This window comes from Phyllopteryx taeniolatus, chromosome 22 (assembly GCF_024500385.1).
Source record: "Phyllopteryx taeniolatus isolate TA_2022b chromosome 22, UOR_Ptae_1.2, whole genome shotgun sequence".
NCBI classification, from domain to species: Eukaryota; Metazoa; Chordata; class Actinopteri; order Syngnathiformes; family Syngnathidae; genus Phyllopteryx; species Phyllopteryx taeniolatus.
The window spans coordinates 6,514,639-6,532,941 of record NC_084523.1 but is presented as its reverse complement, the minus strand read 5'-3'; the positions used below and the strand labels follow the sequence as shown (position 1 = coordinate 6,532,941).

Sequence of the window (18,303 nt, the reverse complement as noted above, 5' to 3'; positions counted from 1 at the left end):
ACCAGACCAGCAGTGGTCTAAAAAAAACAAAACAGAAAGTCATCTGTCTTTGTCCAATTCAGGGCAAACTGGAGCAGGTGGACAAGCGCTTCAACCCCCCCACCCCGGAGGACCTGGTCTACATAGACCCCAGCCCGGACTACTGCCTCCACAACGAGACCACGGGCTCGCTGGGCACCCAGGGCCGCCTGTGCAACAAGACGTCGGAGGGCATGGACGGCTGCGAACTGATGTGCTGCGGCCGGGGCTACGACCAGTTCAAGACGTACAAGCATGAGCGCTGCCACTGCAAGTTCCACTGGTGCTGCTACGTCAAGTGCAAGCGCTGCACCACGCTGGTCGATCAGTTCGTCTGCAAATAACAACGGGGGAGGAGCAAGCGGTTCAGGGTTTGGTTCAGGGTCTTTCATTTGGAGTCAACCGGCAGATGTGCTCACAACTCGGTCATCTCAACATCCCGTCCTGCTTTCCTGACCCAAACCCTGACGGCCGACTGAAGGAGAAGAATTAAGCAGGCGGAACAACTGGATCCTGAAAAGAAGGAACACACATGACTCCAATGGGAAAAAAAAAAATACAGCTAAATAATAGAGACTATTGAAAAGTGACTCTCTCTCTCACACACACACACACACACACACACACACACACACACATGCATACACACTTTGGATCATCATCCCCTTTGATTCTGGCCTGCGGGAGTGAATGTGCTGACGCGCGTTCCCGATATTGCGAGACCGAGGAATCGCTTGTGAAGGATTGGAGGGGAGTCGTTCTTCAAGGCACAGTTAGGCGTAGAAATACTATTACAAAAAAGAGACACTTCATTAAACAGTCCATTTGTCTCTGTGTTACTCGCACAATTCCCGGCGTGCTCGCCGCTCCCGCGACCCGACGAGTGAGCGAGCGACAGCGGCTAATGAGGCTCGCCCGGTTGCGGCCGTCTTGCCACGGCCGGGCGTGACCTTCGCCGGAGAGAGAGGCGCCAAAGGGCTAAAAAAGCTCCATTAGCGAGATTGATGAAGCCGCGCCGAGAGACGCTCTCCTGGACGCTCTCCTCAACGCCCGCGAATGCAAATGAACAGTCAACCGAGCTTGACCCGGATGTCTTCCGTTGGGCCCTTCGCCATCTTGTTTCCAAAATAGATCACGCTTGCCTGTGGCGGAAAGGAATTGCTAGAAAATAATTCAGTCCGGTCAATTGATGACAAAAGACTGGAGAAATTAATGTGTGTGACCAAAAAAAAAAAAAAAAACAGAACGGACTGCAATTTATTATGAGCTACTTTAAAAGAAAATTAGATCATAAGAGAAAGTATATATTTTATTACTGTTTTCATTTCCTGTTTTGTATGTTTTATACATATTCTTTTGATAAACCAGTCTTTGGACAACGACGCCTTGTTTCTTGTTCTGTAAGTCATTGTTGTGTTTTTAAATGTAACAAGGTGCTCCGAATCACCAGGACTCCCCAAAAATATTTGCTCATGTTATTTATTCACCCCATATATGGCAACAGCAGATTTACCGGTACGACGAACCACTCCGGCATCCCAACGATTGGCCAAAAACCTTAAATAATGGCGCACGTCTGAGCGTACCTGTGCGATGACCTCACTATTAATCCCATTACTTTTGGCTGCTGGCCACTAATTGGATTGTACGCAGCACGGCATGTCTTTCTTTTCATGTGTTGTTCTCGCTAAGCGCCCACACCGCCGTCCCTGACTGAGACGTTTGATTTCGGGACACTGTTGGTATTCTGTGTTGAAGTATGTGTGGCAAACGTCTTGCAACGTGCTCAAGCAAGTGACACTTCCCTCCGGTACAAGATTAGACAAGTGAAAGTGTCTAATCTGTCTCAGTTGACTGCCATCTGCTTGGGTGACACCACAAATTCTATTCAGGTCTCCCATGAAACATTTACCTACTCTTCTTGTCTCTTATCTGGGTTAAATACATCCAAAATAATCACTCTTGGCTTGGCACTGAGGCAACGCAAATTTGACATCTCCCGTGCATTCCTTATTTCAGATTCCCATCCATATGATTATCTTAATGCAAATGCGCTCATGTGTTAAGCTTAACCATTTGCATTTTTTTCCCCCGGTAAGGTCTACTTTTTGTTCAACACGTCTCGCGCAGATGTGCAAGATGAACTTGAAATTGAAAGGTTAATTCCCACGTCCACGCCACTTCTTATCCTAATGGTAGCCGTTAAAGCTGTCATGTTTCTCGCTCCCTCGCACACTAATCGTTAGGATTCGGCGCACAGGGCTTCTCAACGGCCATGTTGTGTTTAAGTGGAACCTCCACATATATAGCGCAAAAGATCATGTCTATTATTTCTGACCTTTTTTGTTTGTTTTGTTTGTTTTTTGGGTTTTTTCTTACCCGATCAGCATCTTTAGGCAAAAGCACTGTTCAAGGTTGAGCTCACTGGAGCTGCTAAATGAATGTTAAGCACCATCACTACCAATTACATCTATTAATGAAGCTGTCGTGTGGGCAGCCGCCATGAAAGTGAATTAAAAGTGAGCACAGACGCCGGTTCTAAAGCAGTAACAGGCCTAATATGGTGTCAAGTACTAATAGCAAGTAAAGCGTGTGACACTTGAAGGCATCGTCCACTCTTATACTGTATCTATTTAGCAAGGTTTTTAAGAACATGAACACTTTTGGGACCGTGTGTTAATTATTCACACAATCTCTTCACCATCCATCCAGCCAAGGCCTGCGTTATTTATTTATTATCCGGTTGGTACGGTTCAAACGGATTAGCTAAATGGTCACATTCCCCCAACTAGTCCACATTCATACACACAAAGAAGTATTTCAGTGTGGGATTAGCTCTGGTGCAATCAGAAATGTTTGTTACAAAAACAAATGAAGGTCAAGAAAAGTGTCATTATAACAATGTTAAAATAGGACACTTGAGATTAGATATGATGAATGCTGTGATAACGGCGTCTTATCTACTCTAGAATATTAAACTAGTATTTCTGTTGCAAATGTGGTTTAACTTGTTTGGTGTTGGACGAGATTAACCAGCCTGGCGAAACTAAATCAGTCGACACACTCATCACCCAAAAATTGTTTTTGCCCAACAATGCAATTCACAGTCAAGCAGCCCAGCTTGCCCTGTGAAGTCTGGGTGGGCACGCCTATGGATGCGCGTCTAATTGGAAAGTCAATGGACACCTAATCGACACGATAAACAACTTTGGTAACATAGCCGAACACTTTCTCTATCGTTTGCCCTCATTGGGGGTTGTGGGCGAGCTGGAGCCCATGTCAGCCGACTTCAGCCGAGAGGTGGTCACCTGTCAATCGAAGTTATTTAGATAATTTTGAGTCTTCAATCAGCCGAGCATGCATGGGAATGTGAAAACCACACAAGAAGGCCACAGATGAAATTTGAACCCAAAACCGGCGAGGCAGATGTATTAACCACTCACACACCGTGTTGCCCTATAGTCTGAACTTTAAGTGTGCCAATGACATGTACTTTTTAATGTTTCATTGGATTTGAGAGGGATGTTTACATCCATTTTTGTCATTGTGCTAACTAAGAGGCTTTAAAAAAAAAATAATTAGCAGTAACATTTATGAGAATTAGCCAGCTATTATCTAATAAGTCAATAGAATTCACATTTTCGTGTACTTTTATGTTGTTTGCTTCAATTTTGTCGTTAGTGTGCTAAACTAGTGGCTTAAAAATTGTAATTACAGTAGCTCATCTGGAAGGTTGATAGATGCATTTTTTTACAGCATAAAGTGAGTTAAAAGAATGAAAAGGATGAGGATTCAAAAAATAAAATTCATTTACAATGGAGCGCCAGCTGTCATCTAATAACTGAATAAAATGTTTTGATGTAAAACGTTTCTTCTTCCCCCCCCCACCTCAAATTTTCATTTTCAAAGTTGCACTTTTGTTTTCTCCATAAGTTTCACGAGCGATTCAGTGAATGAAAACTACAAAAAACAATTGAGTCATTTTCTCTTCCGGGTGGACAACGATTGGTCCTCTCTCCTGAGACTACCCTCCGCGTGATTGGCTACCTGCCTCTCGTGAGTGCTACGTCACACGTTTACACCGCCCCCCCGGCGCAGCAGACGTCCCCGAGTGCTGTCTGTCGTAAGAGAACAACAGAGAGTGGAGCAGAGCGGAGCCACGGTTACAACTCTCTGACAAACAGCCATCACACAACGGAGATTCCCTTCAACACGCCGACGAGGTGAACACAATTACAACTCTGTGTTTTGACGATGTCCCGTTGTGTATTGTTTCGGACACTTTAGTTCGTTTTGGTACTTTACGAGTGCTAGCTGTTAGCACAGCGTCGGGAGATTAGAGAGGGTGTGAAAAAAAAAACCATTATTTTCTTGCTTTTATTTATTCCTCCCCCCCACGTTTTGGTCCGTCCGTGCCGTCTTAATATAGACGTTTAACCGAAGGAGGCTGTCAGAAGAAACACGATAGTAGTTGAGGAGTTTGTTGTGGTTTCTCGTGTTAGCGAACTAGCTGTGCTGGCTAGCTCGGTGTAAACAAACCTGCGGGCTGCCCCTCGCTGTGCCTGTCTTGTTTGCTTTTATTCTTCTCCTTTAACTCCCCGATGCTGTCACACACACACACACACGTCAAACATGACATGTTTTGACGTGGCGTGACGTCAGGCTCCTGTGTGTGTGCTGCGAAAAGTGCAGCGCGGCTCGTCAACATCAGGAGTGTGTCTGGAGTTTTGGGCTTCTCTTTGTCTCCCTTGTGTCTGCTGTGACTGTTTGTACACTTTCAGAGGAAAGGTGAGCCTCTTTTTTTTTTCTTTTTTTTTTTTTTTTTTTGCATTCCTTGTATCGTTTGTGGAACTGAGACTGAGTGTTGATCACAACATATCAGAGCAACCCCCACCCCCCACGCCCCCCCAACCATGCACACATGCCCTCCAGTGGCTGTGAGCAGCACAGAGACAATTCAAATGCATGCAAATTACAGTACTGTTTTAGTCATTTGCAGTGTAGCTGTTTTATTTCTTGTACCGGCTTGCAGCAGTCAACGTCTGCTCTACGTGTACGCCAAGCATGAAGTCATGCTGTCAATATTTAATAACCTGGGCAGCCGATAGCCCGTTTGTCTCGAACTTTTGTCACAAACACACCCAACTTGGGCGGCACGGTGGATGACTGGTTAGAGCGTCAGCCTCACAGTTCTGAGGACCCGGGTTCAATCCCCGGTCCCGCCTGTGTGGAGTTTGCATGTTCTCCCCGTGCCTGCGTGGGTTTTCTTCGGGCACTCCGGTTTCCTCCCACATCCCAAAAACATGCATTAATTGGAGACTCTAAATTGCCCGTAGGTGTGAATGTGAGTGCGAATGGTTGTTTTTTTGTATCTGCCCTGCAATTGGCTGGCAACCAGTTCAGGGTGTACCGCGCCTCCTGCCCGATGACAGCTGGGATAGGCTCCAGCACGCCCGCGACCCTAGTGAGGAGAAGCGGCTCGGAAAATGGATGGATGGATGGACACCCAACATGTCTTGTCTCACATGAGATTAGCACATGGATATTTCATGGCGTGCTCAAACAGATTTTGCATTTTTTTAATCTCCCTTCAGGGGATTGGCAGTCTCATTTTTGTCGTTGTTTTTGGGGCACAGTTGAATGAATGCTCTCCTGTCAATGTGTCACGACGGATGAATTACAATTGGCTGTGCTTTTCAGTGGATTGGATGGAGTTACAGAAAAAAATACATTCACAACTCTCTGGGCAAGTCTCACCCTGCTATGTATTCATACATAGCAGCACAACCAGGGAAAGAAATGCTGCTAAACTTGGCTTTGAGAACTGTCATTACAGGGGAAGAAAATGACCCACAGAAGTCTTTTAAGACATTACAAGTTCAACCACAGCATCAAACATCTCTCCAAAACTCAAATTTTCTTCCTTTCACAACCCCAATATGTGCACAAAAGTCCATTGTAATGCTCAAGGGAAAAGCGGCAGCACTTATTTTTTTCTGTAATTGTAATGAGATGGAATTGGTGGTGTCAGCTGAAGCCACACTCAGATGTGTTAGTGTTTCATGTTGTAAAAAAGACAGCGCAGATATCTTAATATAGAACATAGCTTTAGGCTCCCTTGTCATCAGAGCACACTATTTTTATCAACATGTGACCACTGACCACCTTTGAATTCCCACCCAGTGGCTCAGGAGAGAGAGAGGGGGGGGGACATCTCGTCAGAGACGTGCCAGCACGCTGACCTTGTTGCCACGCTTGTGGCAGATTATTCTAGGACACAACTTCTTGGAGAAAGCGCTCTTTCATAGTAATTGTGGCTGAGATGACTTGTTCATCTCCAGAAACTAAATGTCAAACTCTAAATTGCAGTGGATGATCATAATAAAGGATCAGTGTTTACTTGGGCGCTAAAAGATCGGCTGTATTTATTAGAACTGTAGTTCTCAAACATTTGTCCTCTGAAAAAAACACTTCAGGTACCACCATAGTGACCAACATTAAAATACAGTCACATAGTAGGCCATAGTGTTCATAATAACAAGACATCGCGACTCCCAGTTGAAGTTTACTGTGAAACTAAACGTCAAACAAAGAGAATTCAACTTTGTGTATTTAAAACAGCCACATAACTTGAAGTCCACTAGCTTAGTGCTAACTCATACCATCTACGTGGCAGTGTTATAACGCTTGAAGCAGTGCGTGGCAAATAGACCTGCACGGTAAAAACAAAAGTCCGCCAGCTTAATGCGAACACGCAATTCAAAACGCCATAGACAAGCTAAGGAATCTAGCATCAATGTTGCGTTAGCTATAACCCTTTTGTTTCAAGCAAGCCTGAAGAAAGAGATGAGAGGAGGCCCATAACGCACGATTGGGCTTTTGCTCAGCAGCTTAAGCCCATCAATCGACCATTTTTTGTCATGCCGAGACAGTACACGAGTCGAAAATGACAGCAGGTCCAATGTTGAAAGTGCAGGATGTGTTGTGACAGGAAGCGTTTTATCTCCACTATTCTATGTATCGAAGTTTACATGAGATAACATGCCTTATTGCTTTAGCACCGCTGTGTAGACAGACTTGAAACTTGACTTCTGACTTGTCATGTTTTCATCCTCCGGTATGTTCACAGACTCGTTAGACTGCGCTCGCCCTTTGCCCTACTTTTTCTTCACTTTTTTTAGCGAGAGTAAAATCTTCCTTCCCCAAATGGCCGCCCGCCGACGTGGTGTCACTTAATGTGTGACCACCCGGGTTTCGTGATTCATGTGTTTGTCGTTCCTCAGCATGCACGCGCTGTTGTTATTTTGTGTCCGAATGCTGTCATGGAAGCAGAACAAAACGAAGAAATCAATCCCCCCATTGACATTACTCCTAGCTGTCCACTTTCTCTTCTGTGTTCAGCTGGCCACCATTGATTTTTATTTTATTTTTTTTGCCTCCAATGACTGACAGTTGAGTGAAGTCTTACTGAATTGTTCAGGTGTACCTAATATAATGTCCAGTACACCCTCAACGTTGCTGCTATTGATCTGTGTGTCAAATCAGTACAACAGCTTGATAGCATCAATGGCTTGAGGACAATCATGGTTATTAATGGCTTCGCTATGAACCCGGGGCAGGTTCAAAGTGTCCATTAATGAAGTTGACACTTCAACATCGCGATTTAAGTAAAAGTGCACAGCAACAAAAGTGTGTTGGTGTGCTCATACTGGATGACGTTTTATCAGCCCGGCGCAGACTGAAACCTTGATGATCTTCTCATTGTGTGCAGAGCTGCTTGTTCCTGCGCTGCACTTATCTTGGGAATTGATTTGACTTTTTCACAAGTGCCTCGTGTCTTCTGTTTCCTCAGCTAATAAGGACCCAGGACCCAAAAAGCAAAACAAAAACAATCGTTTCAGCCCTATTGAGCTTTGATTTTGAAATGTATTAAATGCATTTCTGTCTCTTCAGCCCCATCCTGCAATTTCCCCAAGTGAGTCCCCGATCGGCGTCCAGCGCTCGCTTCAAGCTTCTGCAGGGCGGAGGTCCGGTCCGGCGTTTTCAAGCTGGACGAAGGAGAGGAGAGCTGGCCCGGGGGCCCGGCCCTCGTGCTGCGACACAGAACTTCCAGCCATGCGGAGCACACGGCAGATGGCGCGCCGGCGGGAGCTCGGGAGAAGGGCCGCGCCGCAACCACCTCAGGTTCTTCAGACGGACACCTCAGCATCCCCCAGTGCCACTCGCACAACAGGGTGAGTTGAGCCTCTTTAGCTATGACTCCGAGCTGTTGTAAGTAACTGTTGCGCAAATGTAAGTCGTGCAGAGTGCAGTGTTGGATTCTGTGGCAGTCATGAACAGTGAATCGTGATAGGTGCGATGTTCGGCACTGGTCCGCAACTGTTGTAGGAGTAGACTTAATTCTCAATTCATGGTAGAAGATTCATCAAGGTGCCGTGCGTGTATGTTGTCCCGTGAAGTCCGACTCATCTGACACATTCGTTCTTGCGCGTGCGCTCGATGTATTCATACAAAGGCTGCCGTCCTGCCCCGCTCAGCGTAAAAAAAAAAGCGATCACGTTCGGAGCCATTGAGGCGAAACACAATAGCGGACACGCGCGCGTGCATTGTGCGGGGCTTGTGCGTTTGTGTGGCACCTGCCGTAACGTGACACGGACACCTGAGAGGACACCGCCCGAGGGGCCCGCGCCCGCCGCCCGACAGAGAGCGTCCGGTTTAACGGCCCGTGAGGCGAAACCGTTGGAATTTGTTTTACCGTTGGCAGGCGCACGTGACAGTGTGTCGCATGTCACGTTGTGTTTCCGTCACACCTGACAAACAAACATAGATGCCATATAGTTTGCCGAATAGAATATTAGCCCAAGTCATTTTAAAATTGCTGTCACTGTCAATAAAAAAGTTTTTATTTAATTTTTTTTAAATGTTGATTCTCAGATTGTTTGTTGAATTTGTTGTTGTTGTTGTTTTTCTTGTTCACTGGAAACATTCAAATATGACATAGGCAACTATGCTATTAGGCTAACGATGTACCGGACTACTGCATTGCTGATTTCCTCTTTTTTTTTTTTTAGAATAAATAAATTATGGAGTTTTCTTACTGGCAAAGTCTATTGGTCAATGAAAGCAAAAAAATAACGCAATGTTAGGTTTAAAAATAAATAAATGAAAGGAAACCAAGAGAATAAGTTTTATCCTAACTTTCTAGAAATATCAATTTTTTTTAAGTTTTCATTTTACTCAAAACATAAGAGGATTGTTACAGTTAAAATAGTTTCATTTTTAAACGCTTGAGTAGAAATGAACGGCAGTTTATCACAGATGCATCTACTGTACGAACGTGAGCCAGTAAGTGGAAACAATGTCTGCACATCCTCCCTTTTATGAGAAACTTTGATTTAGATGAATGTTTTCATGCATTCGAGTTTCCATTTACTTCCCTCGATTGTACAAGCCGTGCACTATTGTTGTCGAGCGAAGCTTTTTCTTATTTTTATTTTTTTATTTTTTTGTCCAAAGCAAGAATTGAGCAGGCACCAGCTGCTTTTTATTACTTTGCATTTGAGGAACGTGTGTGCATGTGTGAGTCACATGTTGTGGAGAGCGGTGGGGGGACTTGGAGGGGTGGGGGTTACAAAGGTGAAGCTCTTCCCTCTCGGCGCCGTGTTGTTGTGTTGCCTCGCTCTCGCCCTTCCATTGGTCCACACCCAATTCATTCATCCATTCGTCATTTACCTGCAATTCAAGAAGCTTAAAAAAACACAAGAAATCTGGCCTGCTGTCAAACACAGTCCTTAGTTTGACAGGCGTGTGGGTGCGAGCGCCTGTTGTTGAATTTGGCTGAGCACACTTGTACACACACGCACACCGGATCAGGTGCGCGCAGTTAGTCATGTTTAATGAGTCCACAAGGAGCGGGTTTTTGAGGGTGTGTCTGTAAGCGGGGGGGGGGGGGAGTCTTTGGGGAACAAGTGCTCGGTTTAATGCGTAGCACGCGCGTAGCTCTCCTTCTCCGTTTCTTGTGCGTGTTTATCTTCTGGAGTCCACCTGATTAGGCTCACCCTAAGCACTTGATGCTGAAAGTAATTAATTGATCTCACGGTGCCATCCATACTCTGGGTGAGCCTGCAAATACGCTGATAATTCTTCTTGAGCTGATCATCTTGTATATCTCATGGGGTTAGCACAAACTAGGACTACATTTTGTGTTGGAATTCAAGATGTATTATACAAGCTGGTTAAAACACTGTTTTTTGTTGCGTAAGGAGGCCTCAGGAGTTGTTTATTGTCCGTAACTCAAGCAGATAAGGACAATTTCACGTTGTGTAAGTGTAAAATTGACCCAAAAAAAAACACATTTGTTGTCCTGCGGGCCCCTGACGAACTGCAATCTGTTGAAGTACGACTCCAGACAACAAAAAAGGAGCTGTGTTTTGCAGATGTTTTTCAGGACTGAGATGATTGCGCAATGCCACAGAGTTGACCCCCTGACCCTTTGGCAGTCATACACAATGAGCTGATACCCGGGCAGCGCCGCGACATCACGTCCGGGGCGACAAACACGCTGTGGGCGACATTTGATTCCAGAATTTGTGCACGTGCTCGGGACACGTTGGTCAGCACATTGTTTGCTCAGGATCGCGCACGGTTCCCCGAAGCCTTCCTCGGGGATCCCGTTCGAAGCCCGATGGTATCTCGAGCGGATCAGCTGAGCAGTTGAGAAATGCAGCAGCGGCTATGTGAACGCACACTGTGAGCCAAATTTAGCTTTAAAATACATTTTCAAGGAATTCTGCTTGTCTTTTAAATTAAAAGAATATTTTTGGAACCGACTATTCTTCGGATTATCCCATTGATTGAGTACTCGGATAAAAAAAATATTTTGCATTATTAAACACAACGTGCATGTGAAGTGCAGAGAGTATTATTGTCCACTTGGGGTCGCCATCCTCATGTTCTACTGTAGTATTTGTGACATTTGCAACAGCAGTGACAATCTGTGTGGAAAATGATCCCTGTAAGGCTTTGAAGCAGATGATATTTCATCTGTAATCGAATTATTCGATTTAGTCGATGAATCGTTGCAGCCCTGCTTTTAATGGTAGGTTTCACTAAATCCCGGACCACGGCGAGTCGTATTGGACTGAATGAACTCTTTCCAGGGCACCCCGCATGCATGTGGGCACTCCACTTATTCACCCCGCAATGACAACTGGCACCATCTGGAGCTCGTCGTGCGCCTCCATTACACCCATGAACACGCCAGACAAAAAAGAAATAAAAAAATGCACGCGAGATGATGAGGCCACACAAACACAGCCAATTGACGTATCACCTTTATCGCGGCGGATTCATGTGACAAGCTCACCGACGCGCTGAGCGTGTACATGTGCCGCGGGCAAACGTCTCTCCTGAGCTGGCGACTCACCTGCGAACCTCGCGCGCTTTTGTTTTCCAGAGTCTCCCGACGTGCGACGAGGAGAGGAGAAAAAAGGAGGAAGACGCCAGAGGAGGAGAGGAGGAGGAGGGCAGAGAAGATAGGAGTAGTGACGAAGGTTTCATGGGGATGACGCCGCTGCTTCAGGCGCACCATGCCATGGAGAAGATGGAAGAGTTTGTGCACAAGGTCAACACACTTGCATTCGCGTAAATCCTGCGTTTCAGATCCGGTTTTAGTCATATTCCAGTCTGGTGTTGTCACCAGGTGTGGGAGGGCCGGTGGCGCGTCATCCCTCACGACGTGCTCCCCGATTGGCTGAAGGACAACGACTTCCTGCTGCACGGCCACAGGCCGCCCATGCCTTCGTTCCGCGCCTGCTTCAGAAGCATCTTCAGGATCCACACGGAGACGGGCAACATCTGGACACACCTGCTAGGTCGCTCATACACACGCAAAAAGTCTCAGCTCAAATGTGGATTTCCAACATTTGGCCATGGAAGGCTTACATTGGACGCTTCCACCTTAAAAAGAGATGAACTAGCTCGAAAAGTCAAGTTTTGGCTTGTGTGATTCTGACTCCGTTTGCGTCCGTCTTGTCCCCAGGCTGCCTGTTTTTCCTCTGCCTGGGCCTGATGTACATGTTCCGACCCAACATGTCGTTCGTGGCGCCGGTCCAGGAGAAGGTGGCCATCGGCATGTTCTTCCTGGGCGCCATCCTCTGCCTGTCCTTCTCGTGGCTCTTCCACACCGTCTACTGCCACTCGGAGGGCGTGTCCAGGGTCTTCTCCAAGTAAGACACATCATGCAAAAATGTATTCAATATACAGTGTTGCTCAGTTCTACCGCCGTTCATCATTCCCTTTTTATAAGCAATCATTTTTATGTTCTTGAAAAAAAAAAAAAGAAAAGTACTCCACTGGCAATTTCAAGTAGAAAATTAGCTTGAAACTAGTGAAAAGTTATTTTTTACATGATGAGTCAGAATCAGATGAGTTTTAACGAGAAATGAGACAAATATTCTTGGTAAGATTTGGAGGGTTTTTTTTTTTTTTTTTGCAGTGTACTGCTCGCATGTGAGAATGAAGCGCCACAGTCGGCGATGAACTTTTCAGCCGGGGAGAAAAGTCAAATAAATAAACCCAATGCGCACACTCATAGTCAGTCACTTCAACAGGCTGGATTACAGCGGCATCGCCTTCCTGATCATGGGCTCGTTCGTGCCGTGGCTCTACTACTCCTTCTACTGCTCTCCTCAGCCGTGCATCATCTACCTGCTGGTGGTGTGCGTGCTGGGCCTGTCCGCCATCACCGTGTCCCAGTGCGACTTCTTCGCAACGCCGCAGTACCGAGGGGTCCGCGCAGGTACCGCCCGCCGCCGCCTTCCCTCCTCAGAGGTGTCACGGTGTGTAATTTGACTCTGTTCTCACTTCAGGTGTGTTTGTGGGCTTGGGTCTGAGCGGCGTGGTGCCCACCCTTCACTTTGTCATCAGCGAGGGTCTCATCCGAGCCACCACCATCGGGCAGATGGGCTGGCTGCTGCTCATGGCCACGCTTTACATCACCGGAGCCTGCCTATACGCCGCTCGCATCCCGGAGAGGTTCTTCCCCGGCAAGTGCGACATCTGGGTACGTCTCACACACACACAATTCTGGCCCTTTTAAGTAGCCTCCATTGAGAGCGTCTCCCTCTGTGTGTTACAGTTCCACTCTCACCAGTTGTTCCACATCTTGGTGGTGGCGGGCGCTTTCGTTCACTTCCACGGTGTCTCCAACCTGCAGGAGTTTCGCTACACAGCCGGAGCGGGTTGCACCGACGACGGAATGCTCTAACCCACGCTAACGCACACGTGTTCACTTCCACCTTACTACAGGGAGCCGTCGTTTTTTTGTAATGACGCGCACACTCACTGGCCGCCCTCCCCAGAGGACAGTGTGACTTGTCATGTCGCAGGACGGCCTCACAGGGGCCGCCATTTCAACTGACGTTCTCCTCTCAAACCACTTTGTGAGAGCTTCACTAAATACTAGCTGGGACCTCTGGAAAATAACCATCCATTTCCTCTTGGAGATTTTCATGATTTATATCGCAGAGGAAGCATCATTTTTTTGTATTAAAAAATATTTTTGGGTGTTTGTATGAATGCTGTTTTTCTAATACAAACCTAAGAGCATTCATATAAAAAAAAGTACTTGAATAGCTTCCTTGATTGTGAAGGTTGCAAGGGGGCTTCTATGGGGTGTCACTTTTAAATTAAAAAAAAAAAAAAAAAAAACGTTTTCCATGTAAATAAGATTTCTAAATTTGGGTTATAGATTTGTATAAAATATATATATTAAAAGGAACAAAAAATAAGGCTGTACGCTGAGGTTGAGGGTGCTGCAGTGGAACTATTATTCTTATTTCATTGAATATGCAAGGAGAAGCGTTGAAAAGGTCTCCGTCACTTTTTTCCACCTGCGAACGGGAACTTTAATCACGTTTGCTGCGTGTCCAACTCTGACCTCGTCCGAATGTTTGCGCTTGAAACCAAATCTAAGATGATATGAAAGAATATTTTTAATATGCATTCATCTATGTTGTCTCTTTGCTGTCAATTTTTTTTTATTTTTTTATTTTAATGCCTTTTAGTCAGAACCTAATAAATCAGCACATTTAAAATGCCAACATCAAAATATATCAAAACATTTGACCGAATGACTCAAATAATAAAACAAAAATCTCTCTATTTGTTCACATGACATATAAGTTTTCTATTGTTTAAATATTTGTTTTGTTCATCTATTTTTGACATCATGCTGTTAATGATTGGCAAGTGTCTTTAATATCTGCTTTACTCATGATTGATTTTATTGCGTTTACCTTCTATTAATTTATTGCATTTCGGATGGCGGCATATTGTATGTTGATGCGCACTTTGCATTGTGAGAGGAGTGTTTGCGTCAGAGACCTTTACATCTGCTTTATTGTTCTAATAAAAATGCTTTGTTAATTCTATATATGGCTCTGATGTTGCCTCATTGGAAAGGGGATGCTCAGAACATCACACAAACACGAGTACTAATTGGACTTTTATTTGCCACATGAACAGACTTCAGGACTGTATAAGTATTTTACTATTATTATTGTTTTTTGTTTTGTTTTTGTTTCTTTTCTTCCTCTGACTGTAAAGGTTTCCGTTCGATGCGGTAAAGTCAATGTCGTGAGGAGAACCCGGAACCAACATTATGGCGTCCGTTGGCCCGGACGGATTTTGTTGTCGTACACAAACCAAATCGGGCTGAATTCAGCTGCACGTTTGGACGCGAAACTTGGAATTTTTAGCAAAAAAAGACTCATAAAAGCATGGCTGTTTCCCTCACTTGACGCTGGAATTGATGTTGGGGTAAGTTTTATTAAGTATTAAAATGGCTTGTTTGTGGAGGAAATGGGACTGCTGTCCAGTACAGCGTTAACTTTGTTCTCAGATGTCGTTCGTTCGTTCAAACAAAACTTTATCGTGACCGTACGTCATGAAAACTTTTTGGAACCGACACAATAGTCACAGTTAGCCGTTTAATCTCAAAGATTAAGCCACGCAAATGTAAATACACAAGGCCTGCAGACGTTTAACCACTGCATTTGGTACACAAACGAGGGCTGCAAGATATAGGAGGAAAAAAAATTCATGACATTGCAAATTTTTTATTTTTCAAACCTTTGAGCTATATTGTGATGTGAAATAATACAGGATCAGTGTTGGGAAAGGTCATTTTTCTACATAAACTAGTTCAAAGTTCAGTTCATCGTTTTAAAAATGAACTAATTAAGTTCATAGTTCATAATTTCAAATTTTGAACTCAGTTCACCGGTACAAAAACAAACCAGCCCCACCCCCCACCCTAAATATTCCCCTTAAAATACTGGTATTTTATTTCCCCATAAAATGTCAAAATTAAAAATATCAAAATTAATAACAGAAAATGGCGAAAATATCATATTTTAACCACACATAGAGTCCAAAACAATTTGTTTGCATCCCGGAGAGACTACCTGTAATATCAATTGCCTTAACTGTCAGAAAAAAATATGTATAATTTATTTTTATTACCCAATTGCAAAAAAAAAATGTGACCGGGACGCGTGAACCGCGATGTAGCGGCGTTTACTGTACACCAACATCATGGGGTGGGGTGGGGGGTATCTATTTGCCGCTCATGATATTTGTCCATCTGCGATGATAGCCAATAAAGACACAAGACAGATGGTGTACCTCATATTTTGTCCATTTCAGACACTTCATTAGGTATGCATAGGGGGCGGGGCTATATTGGTGACCACTTCATTAATAAATACATTTAACTACTTCCACCTCCTTTTCGGACGAGCAGTACATGGTGTTTCAGTATGGGATATGTGTATTGTATTTTTTGTACTGCATGTTTAAAATAAACTTCAACCAATCGTTGAATTGGTCCAACATGATTATTAAATATAATCCACAGTTGCATAAATTACTTTTCGTTTCTCTTTCATTGCCATATTAATTTAAATTGAAGGTTTTTTTTGTTGTTTTTTTTGGGGGGGGGGGAATGCAATGTGACATCTGCAAAAGAAAGACACTGACTGCTTTTGTTTTCCTGACAGGATCGAGGAGGTTTTGAGCGGACACGCAGCCGACAGACGCAAAGTTGTGGGACACGTGGACGGCTCTGCGCTACGATGACGAGGACAACCTGCTTTTGGACAGGTCTGTTTACTGTTTTCATGCAGCGGACGCCATGTTGTGTGCTTGAGGAGGTGTCTGAAGTCACTCGGCCCTTTCTCGGTGTGCTTTGACCTCTGCTTCTTGTACTGCACAACACGGACACGCAATAAGAACATCATTCAACGCTTCTGAACATCTGCTTTTAAATTACATTGGCGCAGCCCAAATAACTATTTTTTAGTAACATGGTGTTGTTTTACTAAGTTATTTCAAAATGCATCTAATTATTAAAAACTAGGTTGCTGTTATTTGAACGTTAGTTTTTTGGCAACTTGTTAAAAGCACATGAATAGAACCATTGAATGATGTTCTTGTTGTGGATGCGTGCGTGTGCGCAGTACATGAAGCTTGGCTTTTGCAGTTGGTGCGTGCGCTCACGTCAGCGACATCACACACCTCCTCAAGAGCACAACATGGCGTCCTCTGCCTTTAGCTGCTTTCATGTACAGCCTGCCATCTAGTGTTTGTGCAAATATAATTTCATTGCAATAATGGTTTCAGATTGTAAAGGGAAAAAAATGTTTTTTTGGTACAATATCAGGGTGAACTGCAAAAAGTTTGTTTTATTGCTAACTGTGCCTTCACTGAGTTTAAACTTAGCAATATCATGTACAGCTTTTTTTTTTTTTCCACAATTTGAAACCATTATCTTAATGAAAATAAATTTACAAAAACACTGGATGCCAGGCTGTACATGAAAGCACACGAGTGACACTTGGGAAGAGTACATTCTAGCCCCCCCAACTGTACCTAATGAAGTGGCCGTCAATGTTCGCATATAAAGTATGAAATATGCAAATTTCATATGCAAACATTGGCGGCCACTTCATTAGGTACACTTGGGAGGAGTAGAACTTACACCTCCCAAGTGTACCTAATGAAGTGGCCGCCAATGTTCGCGTATGTAACATGCAAATTTTATACTTTACATGCGAACATTGGCGACCACTTCATTAGGTACACTTGGGAGGAGTAGAACTTACACTTCCCAAGTGTACCTCATGAAGTGGCCGCTAATGTTTGCATATAAAGTATGTAACATGCGAACATTGGCGGCCACTTCATGAGGTACACTTGGGAAGAGTAAGTTCTACTTCTCCCCAAGTGTCACTCGTGTGCTTTAAGCTCAGTTGAAGCTTTCATTAGATACACTTGGGAAGAGTAAGTTCTACTCGTCCCCAGTGTACCTAATGAAGTGGCTGCCAATGTTTGCATATATAGTATGAAATATGCACATTTCATACTTTATATGCAAACATTGGCAGCCACTTCATTAGGTACACTGGGGGGGGGGGGGGGGGAAAGAGTAGAACGTACTCTTCCCAAGTGTACCAAATGTAGCGGCTGCCAATGTTTGCAAATTAATTTGCATACTGTTGGGGGGGGGGGGGGGCCCCCCCCACACACACAAAAAGTGTGTGGGGGGGCCCCCCCCCCCACAAAAAGTGTGTGGGGGGGCCCCCCCCCCCACACTTTTTGTGTGAGAAGAAGGAAGTCAGACAAGTTTTTTTCCAACAAGTTTTATTTTTTTGCAGAGTAAAAAGCAAACACTTTTTTTTTTTTAAAGCTTACATGTTGGATGACGATGGTCTCCTTGTCGCTGCCTGGTGAAGTCGTCGGCCAGTGGGAAGAGATTGCAGACCTAAGACAAAATGTCAACTTGTGCTGCAAATGTTTTTTGACATGAGGTGAAACTCACCAGTGACGAAAAGGGTGTGAAATTTGTTTTCTGGGACCGTCAAGTGCTCACACATCTGCATTGCCAGGACTGACCATGTTCCCCAGCACCTGTGGAAAAAACAACAACAAATTTGGTAGAAGTAAAGACTGGAGTCAAGAGCAAAGAGCTTACCGTTAAAAGCGTCAACTTCAGTGTTGGATGACAGGTCCACTTCACCATGCAGTCACTGACGACAGTTTCCTCGTCACCGGTCATCGTGAGGAGAGCATGGACCGGTGTGCCGTGACCCTGGAAAACAAAGACATCTGTGAATCAAACCTTTATACCCAACATGGTTTTTTTGTAGCAAATTGTTTGCAATGAAACTTACAAGGAACGGATGTGCAACTTGTTTTTTTCTGCGGCTGAGCCCTCGCAGGAAG

The 18,303-nt window shown here is 44.6% G+C and overlaps 2 protein-coding genes across 5 annotated transcripts in view; both read left to right on the top strand.

The window, feature by feature from the left end:
- wnt5b (wingless-type MMTV integration site family, member 5b) overlaps positions 1-1,404 on the top strand; it is a 42,858-nt gene extending 41,454 nt beyond the window's left edge. For all 3 annotated transcript variants that reach the window (XM_061762925.1, XM_061762926.1, XM_061762924.1), the window contains one exon: positions 63-1,404. In XM_061762925.1, coding sequence (XP_061618909.1) covers positions 63-362 — 300 coding nt within the window. In that variant the 3' untranslated portion in view covers positions 363-1,404. The remainder of the gene's footprint in view (positions 1-62) is intronic.
- A 2,716-nt stretch (positions 1,405-4,120) lies between these two features.
- On the top strand, positions 4,121-14,450 carry adipor2 (adiponectin receptor 2). 2 transcript variants are annotated; one of them, XM_061761219.1, is made up of 8 exons: positions 4,121-4,241; positions 7,972-8,252; positions 11,474-11,641; positions 11,720-11,891; positions 12,059-12,245; positions 12,630-12,817; positions 12,888-13,081; positions 13,157-14,450. In XM_061761219.1, the coding sequence occupies exons 3-8, from the start codon at positions 11,576-11,578 to the stop codon at positions 13,283-13,285; spliced, it is 936 nt and encodes a 311-aa protein (XP_061617203.1). In that variant the 5' UTR covers positions 4,121-4,241; positions 7,972-8,252; positions 11,474-11,575; the 3' UTR covers positions 13,286-14,450. The 2 variants fall into 2 exon arrangements, with proteins under 2 accessions (XP_061617203.1, XP_061617202.1); XM_061761218.1 differs by having other exon boundaries at positions 12,515-12,817.
- Positions 14,451-18,303: the final 3,853 nt, after the last annotated feature.

What these genes read in the sequence shown, in the direction of transcription:
- adipor2 (XM_061761218.1), top strand. Translation starts at nt 11,576, where the DNA reads ATGGGGATGACGCCGCTGCTTCAGGCGCACCATGCCATGGAGAAGATG. An exon ending in TGGAAGAGTTTGTGCACAAG is followed by an intron (nt 11,642 to 11,719) that starts GTCAACACACTT and finishes TGTTGTCACCAG; the next exon opens with GTGTGGGAGGGCCGGTGGCG. An exon ending in CATCTGGACACACCTGCTAG is followed by an intron (nt 11,892 to 12,058) that starts GTCGCTCATACA and finishes TCTTGTCCCCAG; the next exon opens with GCTGCCTGTTTTTCCTCTGC.